This window comes from Populus trichocarpa, chromosome 8, assembly GCF_000002775.5.
Source record: "Populus trichocarpa isolate Nisqually-1 chromosome 8, P.trichocarpa_v4.1, whole genome shotgun sequence".
NCBI lineage: Eukaryota > Viridiplantae > Streptophyta > Magnoliopsida > Malpighiales > Salicaceae > Populus > Populus trichocarpa.
The window spans coordinates 12,253,899-12,274,867 of record NC_037292.2 but is presented as its reverse complement, the minus strand read 5'-3'; the positions used below and the strand labels follow the sequence as shown (position 1 = coordinate 12,274,867).

General features: G+C 35.9%; 4 protein-coding genes across 8 annotated transcripts; 2 read left to right on the top strand and 2 right to left on the bottom strand.

Moving 5' to 3' along the window:
• Window positions 1-1,407: 1,407 nt before the first annotated feature.
• On the bottom strand, window positions 1,408-3,463 carry LOC7480922 (GDP-mannose transporter GONST3). The gene is made up of 2 exons (XM_002311686.4): window positions 3,321-3,463; window positions 1,408-2,911 (listed from the first exon to the last, which is right to left on the bottom strand). Exon 2 carries the CDS (start codon window positions 2,898-2,900, stop codon window positions 1,782-1,784), a length of 1,119 nt encoding a protein of 372 aa, XP_002311722.2. The 5' UTR covers window positions 2,901-2,911; window positions 3,321-3,463; the 3' UTR covers window positions 1,408-1,781.
• Window positions 3,464-4,728: 1,265 nt separating this feature from the next.
• On the top strand, window positions 4,729-11,484 carry LOC7494780 (uncharacterized). Of its 4 annotated transcripts, none has more exons than XM_024607010.2 (9): window positions 4,729-5,325; window positions 6,124-6,881; window positions 7,228-8,426; window positions 8,768-9,029; window positions 9,129-9,335; window positions 9,777-9,950; window positions 10,479-10,673; window positions 10,793-10,906; window positions 11,017-11,484. In XM_024607010.2, exons 2-9 carry the CDS (start codon window positions 6,204-6,206, stop codon window positions 11,344-11,346), a joined length of 3,159 nt encoding a protein of 1,052 aa, XP_024462778.2. In that variant the 5' UTR covers window positions 4,729-5,325; window positions 6,124-6,203; the 3' UTR covers window positions 11,347-11,484. The 4 variants fall into 4 exon arrangements, with proteins under 4 accessions (XP_024462778.2, XP_024462776.2, XP_024462777.2 ...); XM_024607008.2 differs by having other exon boundaries at window positions 4,730-5,325; window positions 7,225-8,426; XM_024607009.2 differs by lacking the exon at window positions 4,729-5,325 and adding an exon at window positions 5,361-5,526 and having other exon boundaries at window positions 7,225-8,426.
• Window positions 11,485-12,545: 1,061 nt separating this feature from the next.
• On the bottom strand, window positions 12,546-15,733 carry LOC7480920 (OVARIAN TUMOR DOMAIN-containing deubiquitinating enzyme 4). 2 transcript variants are annotated; one of them, XM_002311685.4, is made up of 6 exons: window positions 15,552-15,733; window positions 14,607-14,728; window positions 14,172-14,212; window positions 13,761-13,859; window positions 13,172-13,336; window positions 12,546-12,689 (listed from the first exon to the last, which is right to left on the bottom strand). In XM_002311685.4, the coding sequence occupies exons 1-6, from the start codon at window positions 15,598-15,600 to the stop codon at window positions 12,674-12,676; spliced, it is 492 nt and encodes a 163-aa protein (XP_002311721.2). In that variant the 5' UTR covers window positions 15,601-15,733; the 3' UTR covers window positions 12,546-12,673. The 2 variants fall into 2 exon arrangements, with proteins under 2 accessions (XP_002311721.2, XP_024462779.1); XM_024607011.2 differs by lacking the exon at window positions 15,552-15,733 and adding an exon at window positions 15,290-15,525.
• Window positions 15,734-17,527: 1,794 nt separating this feature from the next.
• LOC7480919 (uncharacterized) lies at window positions 17,528-19,302 on the top strand. The gene is made up of 2 exons (XM_002312597.4): window positions 17,528-17,695; window positions 18,035-19,302. Exons 1-2 carry the CDS (start codon window positions 17,693-17,695, stop codon window positions 19,109-19,111), a joined length of 1,080 nt encoding a protein of 359 aa, XP_002312633.4. The 5' UTR covers window positions 17,528-17,692; the 3' UTR covers window positions 19,112-19,302.
• The last annotated feature ends 1,667 nt before the right edge of the window (window positions 19,303-20,969 follow it).

Sequence of the window (20,969 nt, the reverse complement as noted above, 5' to 3'; positions counted from 1 at the left end):
AGAAACCAATTGATATACGAAGTTCCTGATGTTTTCTTAAACATTTCACTTGAAATTACAGAATTCTGGGTAGTGCTCGACACTAAGCACAAGGAAAGATTCATCAATAAAGAGGGAAGATGATGCAGCAGGAGGATTTTCAAGGCTTAGTTATTTTTATTTTTTCCTATTTAGTTTAGGAAATTAAATATTATGTTTAATAGTTTTTTTTTCCCTAATTTACTTAGGATTTTTATTTTTTTTCTTTATTTCTATGTTTCCCATGTTGGTTTTTGAATTTATTTAAGTAACTGTAGACATCTTAAATCGCAAATTAGGGTTTATGTGATTTTTTTTGTTATTGTGCTTGCTAGGACACAATTGGACACCCCATTATTCCATGTAAGTTGATAATATCTATGGATTCATGTTATTCAAATCTTTGAAATAATTCTGCTAAAATCCTCCAGGCAGGCATGTCTGCCACCTCACGTTGTCCAGCCCTTAGAAATCCCTCCATCCAAGCACCCATTAAAAGAAACAGGAAAAAAAAACACGCGAAGATTCAGTATTAGGATGTATTGGGATGTTTTTTGGGTAGGATTTTTGATGTATTATATCAAAATTAATTAGAATGAAAAACCTATTTTAATATATATATATATATATATATATATATATATATATATATTTTTTTTTTTAAAAAAATAAATAAATAAAATTGAGAGTGTAAACAGAGACCTGTTGCTGCTGTTGATAAGTTTAAACATATATTGAAGAACGAGTGGACTTCTTTATATACCAAAATAAAGAGCTCATTACTCACAAACTCAAACATCTTTTTGGTGAACTTATTTGCTTTCATTTATTTCTTCTCATTATTCTCTCTTTTCTTTATTTAGCTGTCTCTCTTCCAGGCACTTTCGTCGATGGCCAGAAGAGTTCCGAGCTGTGACGACAATGGTGGTGATTGCGGCAGAGGAGGCGGTGAAGCCCTGATTCCATGTTCTAATATTTATTTGCCATCTTGTTCTTTTGTGGAACAAATCAACAGTCCTAGCAGGATACCTCGCAACTACTACTATTCAAAATGTGATATGGTCGGGGATATATTTTACGGCACAGATGATTATCTGGACGTCAGAGATTCGATACACAGGGAAGATGTGCTCGAGCATTACAGAAGGGAAATGATCACGAGGTCCTTGAATAAGAGAAAGTTGAGCCGGTTCTCTATTTCTCGGTGTTTTGAGTTCTTGGAACTTATATATTGCCTTGGATAGTTGTTTTAGTTTTCTGTTTCAGTTAGGAACCATTTATTTGTTTATTTCTTTTCATTTTTTTTTAAGAGTGTGAGCGTGCAGGTTTGAATACTGAATTCGGATATTTGCCATTAAAGGCCTAAGGTTTGTTTTTTAAAAGCAAAAAGGGGCTTGAAGTGAGGTTATTATTAAATACAAGACAAGAAATACAGGTAATGACGCCTTCAGGCAATCGTAATGCTGGTGGAGGCAGATGCCAGGACCCGGCAGCTTTGACAAAAGCACTAACATTTGCAAAAGAATGGAGTAAAAAAGATATTCATGTTCACCAATCAATATAACTGTGCATACTTCATCGGATGAATTTCAGGCGGTGGCAGGAATCTGGACTTTCAGAACACTACTGCTGTGACTATTTGGATAACTGGAGGTATTCTAACAAGAATGAAGCATACCACCCAATCTGTTTTTCCAGGTTAAATTCTACAGATAGGGTGCTTTCTATGTTGTTACTATTCGAATAACAACGAAACATCTATCTCATTTACCCTGATGTGACTGAGTAACTTCCTTCTCATTATTGTTGCTTTGCATTTCTAGTAGCTTCTGTTGTTCTTCATCAGTTTGCTCTGCTTTTACTTCAGGCACAGCCTTGGGCTTGCTTGTGGACTGTTGATACATAATGCCACCTAGCATACAAATAAGAAGACCCACTGTCCCAATGAATGTTGAATGCTTGTCCCAAACAACCAGATTGATTACAACCGTCAACAACTTGTTCACCACACCAAGAACAGTATACCCTGTAGCAGAGATTGCTCTCCGGCAAGAAAACCCAAAGAAAGAGATGGCTAAACCAAACAAACAAGATAAACCAACTGGCAAAACCACCCCAAAAGAGTGCCAATCCGACTCATCTGAAATTTCATGCTTTATTTTCTTAAGCTCCCCCATTATGAGCAATTCCAGGGGAAAGAGTAGGAGGGCCTCGAGATTGTTGTACAACACGAGACCCCAAGTATTTAAACCAATGGTCATGACAACATGCTTGATATAGACAAAATCTATAGTCATGCTTACCAAGTAAGCTACAGCCCAACTATAAGCCATGACCGTGAACTGGTAATCTGTTAACACATATAGCACACTTCCACCAAAGATGGTGGCAAGTGACAACCATGTCTTCAATGATGGCCACGGCTGGTGTAGGAACAAGGTCTCTCCTATTGCAACAAAGATGGGGACTATCGAGCGGAAGACAATGAATGTATCCACATTAGCATGGAGTAAGAGCTCACTGTTGGTAAAGAGTGACAGATAGAACATAACAGCCGCAGGTAGGAACCGCCACATTGTCAACAGGTCAAGCGAGTCATGCTCTACAACCCTGAACCACCCACAAACGAGTACACCTGCGGCGCTAGTGAAATACTGTAATGCCGTTAGTGCCCCAGGGTAAGGGAATTTCATGACTGCCCACTTGTTGATAATGGAGAGCAGGGATGCTGAGATGCAATATCCAGCAGCTACGCCATAAATGGACGTTAGTTTGAGTAAGCCACTATACCAGGTTTCCTTGATTTCATCCGCAGAGGAGGAGGCTCCAGTACCTCTCTGTTCCTCTCCACCATCTTTAGGATTCTCCAACTCACCGGACATCTGATAGTGACCTGATAAAGCAAGTGGAGAACATATCATAAAGTTAGTGTGCAAATTTCCATTCAAATTCAGAAACTTTATCCCGGAGGCGTTTTAACCTCCATACAGACCCACCAGCGAAACGGAATCAGTTAAATTACTCAGATTGTGCCAATAACACAAAATACAACTCCAAAAAGTTTATTTTTCTTCATGTGTGTAACCCAAGTTACATACCAAATCAAAGTCAACTATCACCATCAACATAATTAATGTAATGAATTGAGAGGGAGCGTTATACCCAGCCTTCAACAAGCAGACAGAGAATTAAAGCAAAGTTCTAAACCCACATTTTCCCGGCAACAAAGCAGAAGAGAGAAAGGGGCGGGGGTGTTGGCTTGCATGATCAGATCAAAGAAGGAGAAGAAACGATTTCGATACCTGTGGATCTTGCAATCTGTGAGCAGAGACTATGCGTTCAGATGTGTTGCAGGCAGCAGCAGCAGCTGATGCAGACACCGAGAAGGAAACTGTTGAATCGGCAACGTTTAACTCGTTGAGATTTTATAAATGGAAGTTTTCGCTGGGCCCAATATGGGGTCACTTGAAACGCTGCTCCAACTTTATTGCTGTATAAAAAATTAATGAAGAAACTATATATTTGACCCCAACCTTTTATTTTCTTTCGTTTTAGTACATTATCTTTACTATTCGTTTTTACTTTAGTCCTTTTAAGTGCTCGTGACAAAAAGGTGGCCCCCGATAAAAAAAATTGTGAAAGATAAAATTACATATTTAATGTCTAAATCTTATTATTTTTATATTTATCGACTCATCTTTAATTTTATTTATTTGAGATATGATAATTGAGTTTCAACGAAAAAATTATGAAAATAAAATTTAATGTCAAACTACACTGTGGATTTAATTTTATTTTCAAGATGTGTAAATATTGAGTTTCATTTTTTATATTTTATTTTTTTATATTTATTTTTTTCCTTTTATTTTGATTTTTTCTCAATGCACATGTTGAAACTTTCAAATACAAATGCTCTAATAGAAAACAAATAATCAAAACACACAATAAAATAAAATAAAAAATTCTTAAAGTATAGGTATTAAATTTATAATAATCTTTTTTTTTCTTAAACCTAAATGTAAAATACGATTAGGAAAGTGAAAAGAGATGTGGTGTGTAAAGTTGGGGTAATTCTGTTGTTATTGCTGAAGTTATTAATCAATTTTAACGATTTACCATCCACACATTACTTTCAGCTAATGATGGAATAAGTTTGGATTATAGATTTATATTTTTTTTTACATTCAAAAAGTATTTTTTAAAAAAATAATTATTTTTTTTAATTAATTATTTTGATGTGTTGATATAAAATTAATTTTTTAATAAAAAAATTATTTTGATATATTTTTAAGTAAAAAATACTTTGAAAATTAATTATTATTACAATTTCAAGTTAATTTAAATTTTTTTTTATTTTTTTAAATTTATTTTTAATATTAGTATATCAACACGAGAATTTATTTATCAACATATTTTTTTCTTCCATTTAAATTCAGATCCATTTACACAGTAATAATATTTAATTATGTAGATTAGCTGATCTTATTAGTCCGTTCTTAAAAGAGTAGAAGTATTTATTTTTAGTTTTTTTAATTTGAATAAGATTTGATTTGCTTAACAAATCATTGAAAATATAAAAAAATTAATTTTTATTTTTTAAAAAAACTTTTAAAATAAAAAACAAACAAACACTGAATTTAAAAGTAGCAGCATGGCATGTGCGACTCGTCGTCGTCAACCTACCTGCTACCAATGATAAGAGAATATTTTGTATGGTATAATGATGACAACCTACCGATGAACACCATCACGGGCGCACACAGATTGAGAACTCATGTTGCCCTCATTTCTTTCGTCCACTTCTATCAGATATGATTTGGTATTATTTACATATGATGATTTTATTTTCTTAAAAGAGTTCCAGTATCTGAGAATTATTGAAGAAAAATCTCCCAGTTCTTTTCTTTCTTTTTTGGTTCAAACACTGTGCACTCAGCTCTCTAGGGCTTCACTAGTGAAAAGCAGCTGGCCCCCAACAAGGGAAGAGAAGATAGCTTGAGCTAACCATTGGATGTCCGCGGTTGGCGAGGCTTGGTTGTTTTTTGGGCAGCTGCTTGGATATGCGTCCTTCCCTGATTTTTCGAGCTCTGCTTTCCTACGGTTCCTGTAACTTTCACATTTGACTCTGACTCGCTAACTACCGAAAAAGAAACCTCAACTCATCCATCTTTGACGAAGAAACTTCATTATTAGCTTTCATCATCTCTTTTGTACAGCTGCTGCTACTACTACTATATATTTTGTCTGTGTTTCTTGGTCCTTTGCACCCAACAACCTCTACATTCAGCCTCACGTACTGAAAGGAAGGTAGTGGTAATCTAGCGCTGTCAGTCCTCACGTCGAGTGTGTATATATATATTGCTCATTTTGTTACACAACTCTGGTCTTTAGTACTCTGGTTCTTGTTTTCTGATTGCATTGTCTTGATCTTGTTCTGGGTTGCTTTTATCTGGATCTGATGATGACTTAGACATGATCAGTATTATATTACTTTAATGTTTCGATGAAGTGAGTGGTTTTGTCTTTATTATTGTCTCGGATTCCCTCTCTCTCTCTCTCTCTCTCTCTCTCTCTCTCTTGATGCTTGCTTGCTTGCCTTTCAATGGTTTCTAGTAATATTTATTATTATCATCTTCATTTTTCTTTCCATTCTTCCCTCACTTGTGTTGAATATTGCATTTTCATCAATCAACTCTCTTCTTAAGATTCGAAGCACTGTTCTGGTTTCTTTCCCTTTGACTCTCTCTTTCTCTCTTGAAATGAAATGGGAGATTTTTCTTCATTAATTGGCTATAATAGATGTTATTATTTGTGGAGGCGGACATGGAATAGTATATTTTTATTTTGAGTGCGTCACATATTCTCTGATTCTAATTTGTAATGTTAAGACCTACCCACCTTCTCTCAGCCTTTCTCCCTTCCTTTCGTGTGAACGCCATTTTCTCTGTTTTTTTTTTAAAAAAATAAAAATTCAACTTCACTCTTATGCATTGCATGATTATTTGAAATTAGACGTTAATTGGCCTTTTGATTTTCTGTTTCTGTTTTCCTGCACATTTTGAGTATGTATGCTGAATTCTGGATCTTTTTTGTGTTGAATTGTAGTTGCATAAGGTTTGATCAATTTACAGGCATGTAAATTAGACTCGCTAAGAGAAAAAACAGTGTTCTCCATAAAAAAAAAAATGGTTCTCGGGCTTAGATCAAAGAACCGAAAAGGTACTTCAGTGCAGGTTGATTACACCATTCATGTACAAGAAATCAAGCCTTGGCCCCCATCACAGTCTCTTAAATCTGTTCAGTCCTTGTTGCTTCAATGGGAAAATGGTGATCAGAGTTCTGGTTCCTTCACTTCTAATGTTGGAGATGGGAAAGTTGAATTTATCGAGTCTTTTAGGCTTTCAGCTACTTTATGTAAGGAAGTGTCCAGAAAAGGCACTGCTCGAGACAGTTTCCTGAAGAACTACTTAGAGTTTAACTTTTATGAATCTCGAAAGGACAAGGCAATGAAAGGTCAACTCCTGGGATCGGCAGTCATAAACCTTGCAGATTATGGAATCATCATGGATGCTGTAACCATAAATGCCCCAATTAATTTCAAGAAATCTTCTAGGAGCACGGTGCCGGCAGTTCTTTATGTAAATATTCAGCCATTTGACAGAGATAAGTCCACCTTGTCAAAAGAAGTGTCACTGGACAAGGATGGAAGTGAAACTGTTTCAGAAGTGGCAAATGAAGGGAATGACAATGAAATTGAGATTGCCTCATTCACTGATGATGACGATGTTTCCTCACATTCATCACTGACTGTATCCTCTTCTGCATTAGAGTCTATTGGAGGATCTCCAGGTCAATCTCACAAGGTACTCTTTAATGCCATTTTGTTCTTGGTTGTTGTTGTTGATAATGTATTGTACACTATCAAGCTCCATGTGCATTCTCATTCCAATGGCATATCCTCATTTTCTAACCGTTGAAGGTAGCTTTATGCAGCTTGAAATGGATTCAATTTCAATGAGTCATCTTTATTCGTAGCTTTTGGTGATGTTAATCAATTTATAATTCATTCTATACATGTATTTTCACATTATCCATAATTGTAAAGTGTATTTCTGTCCTGTTTCACATATTGCCAGAACCACCATTTGCCTGCATGAAGCTTTGCTATTCTTTGTAAGCTTAGTTACGAGTTGCCTTAAATTGCAGAAGGGATCACGGACAGCAAACAGTGGCACAAGAAGGATCGATGAGGAGCCTGCATTACCCTCAGGTGTAGCACCTTCAAACCCAGATGTGAACTCAGCATCTCAAGGATTTAAACATCTGAATGGAGCAGCTTCTCCTTCATTGCCTACAGACATGCCCGCTAATCTGCTAAATCCTGTAAATAATCTTGCAGAAACTAATATGTTGTCAGATGACTGTAGTCAGGTGAAGGACTCAAATTGTGTAAGCTTGGAAGAGTCTCGTTCTAAGCAAGGTGCTGATAGAAAAGCCTGGAGACATGAAACAAGTGGACCAGAGAATCCTACAACTAATAATTTAAATGGTGATCTTATGGATGGGAAAGAGAAAAAAGAGCTGGATGACAAGGAACGGGGTTCAGTTATTTTAGAGGTAGAGAAACCTTCTCTGGAGGAAAAATTACCTGGTCAATTACCTGAAGATGCGTCAAAAAAGCAAGCCAAATTAAGGAGCAATACTCTTGCACTCAACAGAACAGCGATTGGAGTGCAGGGTACCCGTAGAGATAAAATGAAGCACCTGAAGTCTGTTCAATTACAGTTTCACTCAGCTGAAGGCGATGATCCCTTCATCAATAGAAAATTGATAGAGAAGCCAAAGAAGATTAATGTTTCTGAAAATGTTAATAAAGGGGCCAAGGGTTATGAACACAGTGAAAAGGAAAAATCAAGAAAAGGCTTCTCTGACAATGAAGGTGAATCAAATTCTGAAGTTGAAATACTCGAGGAAGAGTTAAGTGGAGCTGCTGCAGAGGATGATCTTGCTGAGCAAGGAAACTCCACAAAAAAGTTCCAGCTAATGGAGAAGGAAAAGAAAATTGATCTTCCTGAAAATTTAAATAAAGTTGACATGAGTTATACACCAAGTAAAAGGGAAGAACAAACAGAAAGCAACTTTTCTGGAAACAAAGTTGAACTGCAGTTGAAAGTTGAAATGCTTGAGGAGGAACTGATGGAAGCTGCGACTGTTGAGGTTGGCCTTTACTCAGTTGTTGCCGAGCATGGAAGTTCTATAAACAAGGTCCTAGCTCCAGCAAGGCGCCTTTCAAGGTTCTATCTTCATGCTTGCAAGGCAAGGTCCCGGGTCAAGAGGGCAAATTCAGCTAGAGCTATTATCTCAGGATTAATTTTGGTTTCTAAAGCATGTGGAAATGATGTTCCAAGGTAATGTCTCATTGCACAAACCTTGCCAGTTAATGTCAACTGATTTTTGTTAACAATAACCATTATGGATGGAAATACTGGTCATGATTTACAAAATAGATAGTAGAGGCACCGATAACTAGTGACATCAAACCAGTTATGTTGTCTATGTTCCTTTGAGTGGTGGAAATTGTTCATGCCAGGGTATGTTGTGAAATAACTTAATTTGACCGTTGAATGGATGCCATTTAGGAATCTTTCATCTTTCCGCTTGATAAATAATGTTATCATTCTCCTTAGCTTTCCCAGGATTTATCAAAAGTTTTGTGTTTATTTGGACGTTATGTTGAACATCCCACCAGGTTAACTTTCTGGTTGTCAAATTCAATTGTGCTAAGAGCAATTGTAACCCAGGATGTTGAGAAGTTGCAGCTTGCTTCGGTACCATCCATCATTAACAATGGTGGTCCAAAGGGCAGGCATGAATCCTCTCCTGGTGAAGTAGAGAAAACTGATCGAACAGAAAGTTCTGACGAGTGGGCAGAACCTCAGCCATGTATAGCAGCATTAAAGAAGGTCGAAGCTTGGATCTTCTCCCGAATTGTCGAGTCAGTTTGGTGGCAGGTCCCTACTTCTTCATTACTGAGAAATTAAGGTTCTCAATTATGAAGATTGTAGTATAACTGAATGTCCTTTCATCGGTTTCTGTTTTATGCATTTCAGACTCTGACACCACATATGCAGTCCACAGCTGTGAAGAGCTCACACTCAAGGAAGACCAATGCTAGGAGGCATGGATTGGGTGATCAAGAACAGGACAATTTTGCTATTGATTTATGGAAGAAGGCTTTCAGGGATGCATGTGAAAGGCTTTGTCCGGTTCGAGCTGGGGGGCATGAATGTGGTTGCTTGCCTGTGCTGTCTAGATTGGTATGTTATTGTCAGACAGCAATCTCGTTAATATATATTACAGTGAAATATCTTACATGATTCGTTGCTTTTTTTCCCAGTGGAATTAAAGTTTCTGGCTTCGTGCATCCCAAGGGATATAATCCATGTACAAGTTGTCCTCGCGAGCATAAATCCATCGTACTATTTGCATGATGCCTCCAATCCTTTTAATGAAATAATAATCATTTTCCTACAAAGAAGATCCCACGCTGGCTCTTGATTATCTTATTTTCTATCAATTACTTGATATCCAGTCACATTTTTTCTTTTCTTTTTTTAAGAAATAATAGTTCCATGCTCTTCATCTTGAATATATGTGGACCATTTTATATTATATGTAATTTATTTCGGCATTATGATACTTTCGGAAGCTTTCTTGTAGAACCGTAGAAAGGTGACAGTTTGCAGCTCTGTTTCTAGGTAATGGAACAGTTGGTGGGTAGACTAGATGTGGCCATGTTCAATGCTATACTTCGGGAATCAGCTGAAGAGATGCCAACAGATCCTGTTTCTGACCCAATCAGTGATCCTAAGGTTCTTCCAATCCCAGCTGGAAATTCAAGCTTTGGGGCTGGTGCACAATTGAAAAATGCTGTGAGTAGTAGACACAATCGTTGCCTCAGGCTGCATGCATTCATTGAAATTGATTTTTGCGATATGATTACATGCTCAGTGTGTGCAACGCTATTAACCTATTTTCCTACAAAAACTTCACATAGTTCACCACTGAGAAATTAGTCGAACGAATTTAACTCTGGATAATTGATCTTATCACTCACCCCTTGGACTTGTTCATTTGGATAACAGTGTACTTGCGTGCTCCTTCAAGGAGAATTAGTCAAAATGTTCATCAAGATGATGTTCAAAATACATATTTCCGAAAAGTATTCCACACAGATTAGTAGCCAGTGAAAGCAGTAAGAAATCTGCTAAATACATCCTACATAAATATATGCTCCTTTCCAATTTAAGATCACTTCTTTAAGCATTCACTAAATATTTGCAACATAGAAGACTTTTACTGATGCTAAATGAATTACATCAACTGTATTAGTTACAATGGAACCGTTTCTTTTGCTCTCGTTGATGAAAGGATCTTGCCCTCTGTCTTCATCCCACTAGGTTGGAAATTGGTCCAGATGGCTCACAGATTTATTCGGTATTGATGATAATGACTCTCCAGAAGAGAAGGATGAACTTGATAGCAGCAGGCGTGAATGTGAGACATCCTTCAAGGCTTTCCAACTCCTGAATGCCTTGAGTGATCTCATGATGCTTCCATTTGAAATGCTCGGAGATAGGTCAACTAGAAAAGAGGTAAATCCTAAATATTTTCAGTGATATGTCCCTGCTATCCTCCCTACCCTCTTGTTGCATTTTTTCTTCTCTAGAAATGACTTTCTCCATATTCGCTGTTTAAATATATTTTCCTGAAGGTATGCCCTACGTTTGGCGTGCCAATAATCAATAGGGTTCTTGACAATTTTGTCCCAGACGAATTCAACCCTGACCCTGTCCCAGAGACGATTCTTGAGGCCTTGGATTCTGAGGTTATTCCACCCTGAAAAGCCATTACTTTTTTGAAAAGAATTTTTGCTTTCATATTTCTTCAACATGCAACAAAGTCACTTGATAATTTTTTGGTTTCATCTTGATTTAGGATCTTGCTGATTCTGGGGAGGAGTCTATCACAAACTTCCCATGTATTGCAGCTCCCACAATCTACTCACCACCTCCTGCAGCATCACTAACAAATATAATAGGAGAGGTGGGAGGCCAAACTCTGCAGAGGAGCAGATCAGCAATGCTTAGAAAGTCATACGCTAGTGATGATGAGCTTGATGAGCTGGATTCACCCATGACTTCCATCATTGACAGCTCCAAGGTTTCTCCTACATCTACAGCATGGAATTGGATGCAAAAGGGAAAGGCAGGCCGGAAAGTTGTTAGATATCAACTCCTCCGGGAGGTATGGAAGGATGGTGAATAGTCTATTCATTTCTCTTTCACATGCATATGTATATACATGTATGGATTTTGTGTAGGTTGGTTTAATTTTAACACCCGTGCATTTTGTATTTTGATTTCATTGGAGCATACAATAATCGATGATTATATTACTTGATTATCTTTTGAGTTTTCACTACAAGTGCGAGTTTCAAGCCAGTCACATTTCTACAGGATATAAGCCTGGCATCTCAAAAGTTGGAAGCCTCGGACAATTTACTTGTGAACAAAAACTTTCAACTACATTCGAGTCTCACAGAATTTTTTTTATGAAAGATATCAATCAGCGACAACAAAATCTTGCATCATTTTCCATTCATCGATTACCCAATATTAATTCGAGTATCCAAACGATACTGTATGTGCAAACCTGCCTGCCTGCCATCCAGCAGCATGTACCTTTCAGGATTTTTCCTGAGTTTTAATTTAGCTTGATAGCAGTCGAAGGGATTTTGGTTCCAAGCCTGCTCCAATTTATTGAGTCTAACCATTTTTAAGCGTGCGATGATGGATCGTAGGCGGGGATTTGTAAAGTTAGGCAGAGTGCCGGGGAGGGGCAGGTCCATTATTGCTGCTGCCTGGCAGTCGTGATGGCCTTCAGGAATGCATGATGGATTAAAATAGGCATTGCTATTTGCTCACAGAATTTTTTTATCCAGATCATTTGGCGTTTGTTTTGGCAATAGCATTGCGGATCCCATGCAATACAAGAAGATTTTTTTCACCCCAGCCCGCAGAAAGGGAAAAAAGGGAACTATTTTGAGAACTTGTATAGTAATTGTAGACATACCCGTGCACAAATCCAGCATTCACCACCAGTCTAACGCAAAAGGATGAAGCAGTAAATATATTGATCCGTATATCTCAAAGAATTAAACAGATCAAACCATCAATTTACTGGGACGCAGCAAAATCTAATCATTGATCACATGATGTTCAAGAATTCAGATATATTTGATTATGACTTATTTAAGGCATCCCCTTTTTTTTTAAGCCTGACTAGAATTAAAATAGTTCCAAGAGGAAAAACCACTCGGGAAAGGTAGAAGAATCGTAAGGTGCAATGTTAAAAACCACAGTTCACAGGCGTAATTATCTAACCAGTTCATCAGATTCTTTCCATCACATTTTTTTCTTAATGAAAATTTGGCCAAGTTAATTAGGGGCAATTGCATCTTGTGATCCCATCAAATTCCTGTATGTGAGATTCATATTGAATAACTTCAAGTCCATGAAGAAATAAGATAATTTCAAGTACCAAAGAGAAATCTTCCGACAAGAAAGCATTACATCCCCATCTTGTGATTTCTTCATCTTTTCTTGAACCTGCCAAGAATCCCAGAAGACATTCCCATTAGCATTAACAGTTTGTAACTTGACAGAGATGAGGAAATTTTGAATTTTACAAGGATGAGGAAAATTCAGCAAAGAATAGAAATGCAGAATATTTATCAAATTTGCACACCAAAGTTGTCAGGGTGAGAAGCAAAATTAGAGGCAAAATGTGGTCATCTATATTGACAAATTAGATAATCCAGTTTCTACAAGAACAAGTTTTTGAGTCTGAATAAGCCTTGCATGCCAGATTTGACAATACATCTAAGTTACAAAAGATCCCAACAAAGCTCGAAATCTATTGACACATAAGTTGAACCTTTTTCTTAAACCTTCAATCCCTAGATGCACAAAATCCTTTGAAAATATATCCTCACAAGCAAACACATCAACTATCTTAAACCTTTTAAGGAGAATGCTGATGAAGTGCTTGCATTCTATCAGAAATGAAAGTAATAGGGAAGAGATCTTACTGCTTGGATTGTGCACCACCAATCAGACCGGGCAATGCATCATAGTGCCCATAACCGTGATACAGGACACGCACAGGATTCTCATTACCATATTCTTGACCATATTCAGCTATAATTTTAAGGCTACCAGAACTTCTATCTCGCATGTATACAGTGATTGGCATCCTAGAAAAGAAAATAGCGTAAGACATCAAACGAGAATGTTTTAAACTACTTCAACTAAACATGGCTAACTAAAAGTAGGAAATTAAAACTAAACATAATCCCAAGCATTTCAACAGATTTTGAAAAGAAGAGGGTCACATTTATTAGATTCTTCAACTTTACATAGCAAATAAATTATAATTTTGAGTTCATGACAAATATAGTTTGTGAAAAGCAGCAGTACAGCTGCCTTGCAAAAACATTTATCAAGGACATTTCAGTTCAGTGGCATTAAGTCCAAGCCTTAATAATTCAAAACAAAGGTAAATTGCCTAGTTGAACATGAATAAATCATGTAATTACAATTATACGTATTTACAAAATTGTAGAACAACATAAAATTTTAGCTTTTAATGTCTCATAGAGTGGGAGCGGGGCAGCTTACTTCAGGACATGTGAGGACATGAGCAGCTCAGGCTCTCCTCCCCAAACATGGGGCTGTCTCATCTTGACAACATAAGTGTCAAAATCATCTTCAATAAACCTGCCAATGCACAAACTTTCAACTTGTTGCTAGAGAATGAGTAGGTAGATAGTCATCAGGATTGCTGAATGGCAAGAAAAAGAAAAGGCCACTGCCAATCATTGAGATTGGTTCATTGATAAATAAATAAATAAACCAAAAAAAAAAATAGTCATGCTGAATGCATAGCTGTTAGTTGTGCATAAAGTTGGCTATCCTTGTCAACAACCTTGAAATAATCAGACCTGCTAGATGATGTTTCTGCAAAACCATACTGCGAAATGATACAAGATTTCATAAAAAAAAAATCCAAGGATCCTCAAGCAAATTTACCATTCAGTTTCCCTCCGCCTCTTAATAAATTCATCTGCAACCTGCAGAAATGATCCTAAGAATTTCAGTAAGAGGGCCAAAACACTATATCAGAAATGAGAAACTAAGAAATTAATAGTGTAAATAATATAGAAAACTGTTCTGATGTATGCACATAAAAACAACACAAGCACAAAAAAGGGTTCGGAACATGTACAAATAAAAAATGAATAAGAGAGCTGATTCGAAAGCAAATTTTACTCTCCTCAAATTTGGGAAAATGGTATGGGCATAGTCTACACTGTAATGAGGTATGCAGTAAATGGAAATACATGCAAAAATCATACTCTACAGTTGCAATTCTTAAAGCAAAACATTTCTTAACCATATTAAACAGTGCAGCAACCAATGACACAACGCTAAGAATGAAAAAGAAAAATTAAGTTCACTTGGTACTTTATCTCTAAGCTCATCTGCTAGTTCTTTCTCAAGGCTTTCACTCGGAGATGGTTTCCCAGTCCTAAGGCAAGCACCATGAACCACAGACCGAAACAAACATCTTCCATCTCCAGGTATGCCTGCACGGATCAAACATAAACACATCAATCTGTCACGGAGCAAGATAAAGGACGGACATACTGGTGTATTGATAAACACATGCTGCTTATTTTTACGTTGTCCACTGCATATCTTACGAATTTAAGTTGATTTCGCACCCATTCATGCCATTTCCGCGAATGATGAGATGCTATAAAACATCACTAATCAAATTTAACAACTAAAGCCAACATGGAAAACATGTTTCTTGTCTCCTAAAGCCCATCAATATTGTAGCAAACAAAAAACAATCGTTAAGACAGCTCAAATTGTAAACTTTATTAGTCAACTTTCTTCAAGAACCATCCTTCTCGCTTCATTGGCTTAAATAGAACAATAAAAACAAAAACTTTAAGAAAGAATTCAAACTAAAGCCAATATACAAGGCTGGCACCATTTAAAATTATTTAAAAAAAAAATGTCCGCATTTTCCATGAGTTCCCGACATATAATGAAAAAAGCTACTCGCTTTCTACCTTGCGAAAAATAAGGGCTCTACAGAATTCAAGCAAAATAGAAGAAATTATAAAGACAAAGTGTACCTAAGCCATAATCCATATCAATTCAAAACCTACTCTGAGGATGTTTTAAAAAAACAATTCCCAAAATAAGAAAGCATGGAAACCACCAAATTAAGCAAGAGAAAAGCATAAATCGCAAGTCAAGAATAGAATTCAAACCAAACTTGAGAGCAAAGATTTTAAAAAAAAAGCCTTCGTTTAATTCCTCAAGGCTCAGTTTCCCTTTAATCTTTTCTTCAAAGAAACACAAGATTAGTAGAAAATTGAATGATACAAGAGTTACCGAGGGCAGTTTCTGGTCTCGGCATTTTGCGAGTAGGAAAGAAACGCATCCCAACAGGAGAGGACCAGACCTCCTGTTTTATTTACTTAGTAAGCAGAAAATTTTAAAAGCATTTTTGACATGCCACTGGTTTGGTTTCGTGTTGTTGATTCGATTCGATTAGATAGAAACGAAATGAATAAAGTCATTGATTACCAGAGAAGGAGAGTGAACTTGAAAATGAGTGATAAGAGAGGTACAGCGGTCCTTTTTTTAAGTGCTGTGGTGTGTGCGCGAAGAATCAATCACAGAATCGAATTCCATGCCCTCCCTTTCCTTTTCTTTTGCAGCACCATCGCAGTCATCATGCTTTAGCTGTTCATGCTTCCAATGCAACCGTATTTTGGTTTCCCTCTTTCACAAGAATCTTTCTTGGTTCGCCTGGACGCTGATATTCACTTACATTATAATTTTGTGGTCTTTTTTTTAAAAAAAAAAAAAGAAAATTTCTGGGTTTTATTATTAATTATATAAATAGTAATTTTTAACGTAGGAAATTACTCAGGCTCTCACTACTAAGTATTTAACGTAGCTGCATTCTCAAACCTCGAACCAAGGATCTTAATTAAGCTAGAACAGTTTCATGTCAGCTGATGGACGCGGTCAGTGGTAGCAAATCTTTTTTTAGTATATGTATATATATATATATATATATATATAATTCCCACGGTCTAAACTCTTTCCCCTACTCCCGCTTCAAAATCTTTTAGGCTACCATAAAACAATTTTTCATTTTCAATTTTTCTTCCTCGATAAAAAATCATTTCTTAAATAAATTCGTTCCCCTATGTTCTTAAGTGTTTTTTTTTTATTTTGGAACCTGGCCATATTCTACACCCCTGTATCTATCTAATGCGTATGCATCATGTTTAAAAGTGTTTTTCAAACATGTTTGGGCTGAAAAGCATCAGACATCAGATATTTTACAATAGTTTTAGAATAGATCAGCTTGTAGTCTTGCGTTTGCAGATCAAAGTGGCAGGAGAGAGTCCATACAACCGATCGAGATTGGTTTCCTGCGTTAAGGCTCCTTGTGGTTTCATTGAAGTTCTTCTATATATGGGGAATCCAAATAATGCTGGAATGAGTGGTTTGATCGGGGATGAGGAGGGGAAGTGCATTGCAGGTTTCCATAGCTACAGTGGGTGGACAACAAGCATAATGGTGGAGGCTGATTCCCTTGAGGCAGTTCATTTGATTTCCGGTAACAGTGGTCCTTTTCATCCTTGTCATGCTCTGTTGGAGGATATAAATTCTTTGCTAAATCGTAGCTTGTTTCACACATTGAGGGAAGGGAAGGGAAGGGAATCGATGCGCAGGCTTTCTTGCCAAGCTAGGGTCGACCTCTCAGGCTCCCAGTTTTGTTTGGGAAATTCCTCCTTCAGGTCTTCATACTGTTTTGTTAGGAGATGGTTTGGGTAGGGTATTTCCTTTGTTAGAGCCTAGCCTTTGTGCTCCGAGATTTATTTTTCTTGAGGCTGTTTAATGAGAAAGATTTCCTCGTTTACATTAATATTTTTTTCAAGAAATCATAAGAAAAACTTGGTACCTCTGAGCTTTTTTCTTCATTCTTTTTTATTTCCTTTTAATTATTAACTTTCATTTTATATTACTCCCTCTAATTTACATGATGAACAGAAAATAATTAAATTAATTAGGATATTAAGGTGTGTTATTCTCTTATATAGTTAATTTGTTTTATATATAATTAGTGATATTTTACATTAAATTATATTTCATTTTTTTATTCCCTTTGTACTTCAAGAGTCACCGAGTCACAGCCACTAAAAATCTTAGCCCCTGCAAAATAAACAAGTATAGAGATTTTTTCAAAATAAATAAATAAAATTCAAAGCTGTTTCTAAATTCTAGGCCTAAAATACGAAGTTCCTAGAACGGTGCTAAAATAAATAGCAACTGTGCAGTACCCCCAGCTAATTATAGAATAAACGTACGGATCTCATTTCCAGCGTTCTCTTCCTCGGCATCAGTTTTATTAGTTCTATAATTAATTAGTTTTTAATGTCTTAATTTGTGTTTTAACTTCAATTTATTCATTGGTTAAAGTTGTTGCAAGTTGGTTCGCCAAGGAATTCTTGTTGATGGTAAATTAATTAGTGTTAATTTCAATTGTGATTTCATCCTTGTTTGCATAAGGATTGTAGAAATAATTAGCCATGCATGCATTAAGCTTTTCTGGGTGATAAACTGGATACTACAATTTGATGATATTATTAACTAGATGGTTTCTGTTGTTCTCTATCATTCCCTGCAAAAATGGAGGTACCTGATGGGTTTTTTCAACTCTAATTCTTGAAACTATCAAGGGAAATATATTTCCTACAAAAAATGTTTATCTGGATTATTAAAATCTAGCTGGATCTAATGGCATTGCTGAAATTAAGAAACCAGACCTTTTGACATGTTTGGGTTGAATTTATCAGGAATCAACAGCAGGAACCTGCAGAATGAGTGGTAGGCGTCGTCCGTTGCATGCATGTGGAGTTTCTTTCATGGAAATCACTCGAAAAGCTTACAGAGAAGCCAAAGAAATTAATGGACCGTTAGGTTTAGTGACAAAGAAGTTGATCAGGTTAGCTTCGTTTGCTTCCCTTCTTGAATGTGTCCTGCGGTATGAGTGTCTCTTCCTGGCAATCCTCTCTTTTGTGGACGATCATATAATATTAGCCCTTGAAAGAAAGGCTGAGGGTATTTTCCCACCATCAAGATATGTGTTCAACAAGGTTGACAAGCTCGTCCAAATTGTAGAAACCCTTCCAGCAAAATTTGATTCTGCTGTTAACAAGTTTCCCATATTAATCCACCAAATTCCATTTCTAGATTGGGCGCTGTCATGTGCTATCTGTTGGCTGAACTTTTGGTTATCTATCCTGACTCATTGGGGATCAGAAACTACAAAAGAAAAGGAGATCGTGGTCGATATAAACTGTAACAACAACAGTATTGAACAGACAATTGTTCAAGAAGAAGATAGTAACGCAATAGAGTTCCCAAATCACGATGGAAATGAAACAAAGGTATGTTTCTGTCCCATATCTGCAACATCAGGATCGGAATCTCAGACAGGTAGTCCGAAAGTTGTGAGATGCACATACAAGGATGCACTGGAAAAAGTTGTGAAATCCACAAATAAGGATGCACTAGAGAAGGGGACAGGAGAAAGCATACAGAACTCAGAGGAGAGCACAAAGCAGATGATCCAATCCACTGTAATTAGCAGTGAAGAAACTAGTAGCACAGAGCAGATGATCCAATCCACTGTTAGCGGTGAAGAAACTAGCACTAAAGGTGAGACAAATGAGAGCATGAAACCGAAAGAATGTATTGCTGAGGAGGAGACAGAAGAAGCGAGGGCTAGCAAGGAAGCAACTGGAGAAGGAGGGGATAATACTGCAGTCATCGAAGGTAATCTAATCAGTTTGCCGGCAAATAAAAAGCTGACAAGCATCAGCAAGGAAGATCCAATTTTAGCACTATTCGAATCTGCTTGGCACATATAAATTCTAGAGAAAACGGCAACGAAAGCTGCTGTAAATGTTCTACTCCATACCAATGGTAAAGGAAGCTTATGTAATTTTCCATTTGAGCCAATTGAATATGAAAAGGGGGGGAATTTCAATCTCTTGGTCTGAGGACATTGCTGAAGAGTCAGCATTAAAGTTCGTTCATGAATGCTGCATATATTTTCTTATTTGTGCCCTGTGCTAGGCTATCGTAAAAGCTGCAGTATATTTTTGTACATGATAAATTGCGGATGAGACGATGAGTTTGCGGTCTATTAGAGTGCAGGACTTCGGGGCATTGTATTTCATGAAGTCCCAAAAATTTAAATATCCTAGGAATAGGATTTTTGGGTTAGATAATAAGTGATTCAATTCGTCTAAATAATCTTTAATGCATATATATTTTCAAAGTATTCATCTTTAGAATATTATTGTATTTTCTCTCTCTAAAAAAAAGATTATGAATCTTTATTTTGAAGGTCTTATGATTTATTTATAACTCATGAGTTTTGTTTTTTTATAGAGAAAAAAACTGGATGGCAACTTTCTCATTGTGATATTTTGAATTGTATTATGATTTATATTTCATTTATTTTATCTAGCAAAAAAATTATGAGCCACAAGTGATTTAAACTCCTGCGTGACTAGGCTTAGCACACTGCCATGAACTCGAGGTTGGGCTTGACACGTCTTCATCAAATTGAATCTTTTACAAGTATCAATCATAAGTTATCTTAACTTATAAAAAATCAAATACAAGTTATCAATCATTTGACTCTAAATAATGAATAATATTATTAAGATTTATTGAATAATAATTATTCAATTTAAGAATCCTGTTTCTAAGTTATTTAAATTTTTAGTACTTATCATTGTACTTGAGTTTTGGCTTAGGCTTTGAAATGAATTGGTGTTTTTGGGAATCCATGATGAAAATTTTAATAATGAGTGCAATTACCTCTACCAGAAGTGTGCACCAAAAGTTAGGGTGATCATGTGAGAAACAATATGAAAATCTGTATTACATTTTCAGAGAAATTATATAAACATTTCACATTCATTACATCATTATTAAAGCTGCTTTAATAAAAAAAAAATCAAATTTTAGATTAAAAAAATTAATCTAATTTGTATATTAATCCAATCAAATTTTAATGACTTAACAAATCAATCAATAATATAATTGATTAAACTAAAACTGAGTAAAACCTAACTAGTTATTTTCATGGATTTTTGTTAATTTTTTAAGTTTTTTTAATTTTTTTTATTTATATAAATATTTGAACCAATTTACATTCATCTCGACTAATTCAACAGATTTTAAAATTAACAATCATGTAAATTTTTAACGACTTTAAAGTTTGTAAAAATCAAACTAATTATTTTTAAAAATTAAATTTAAAATGTAATCATTATCATCCTCAGGATTAAGTTTTTTCAACTTTTTATCTTAAACAAAGTCGTTTTATCTTTCAGAAAAAAAATAATAAAATGCAATTTTAAAATTGACTCCGACAACTTAGTGATGCAATTCATTAACCAGTCAGGCTCCGGACCGAGTCTGACAAGCAACACAACTTTCTATTATGCAGCTAATTGTGTTAGGAGTTAGGAGTCTCTTTAATCGAAAATTCCTGTTGTCTTTTCCTGTCCCATTTACCTTTTTCTCCTTTTTTTTTTTTTTTTCTTTTTGAAGATTAGATATATCACACGGAACCAATTTACTGGACAAATCTTCAAGCCCTCTATCTACACATACACAAAGTCTATTTAATATTTAATATTATAATAAAGGTTTTTTAAAAAGTTTTTTTATTTATAAAACTATTAAAATAATATTTTTTATTTTAAACAT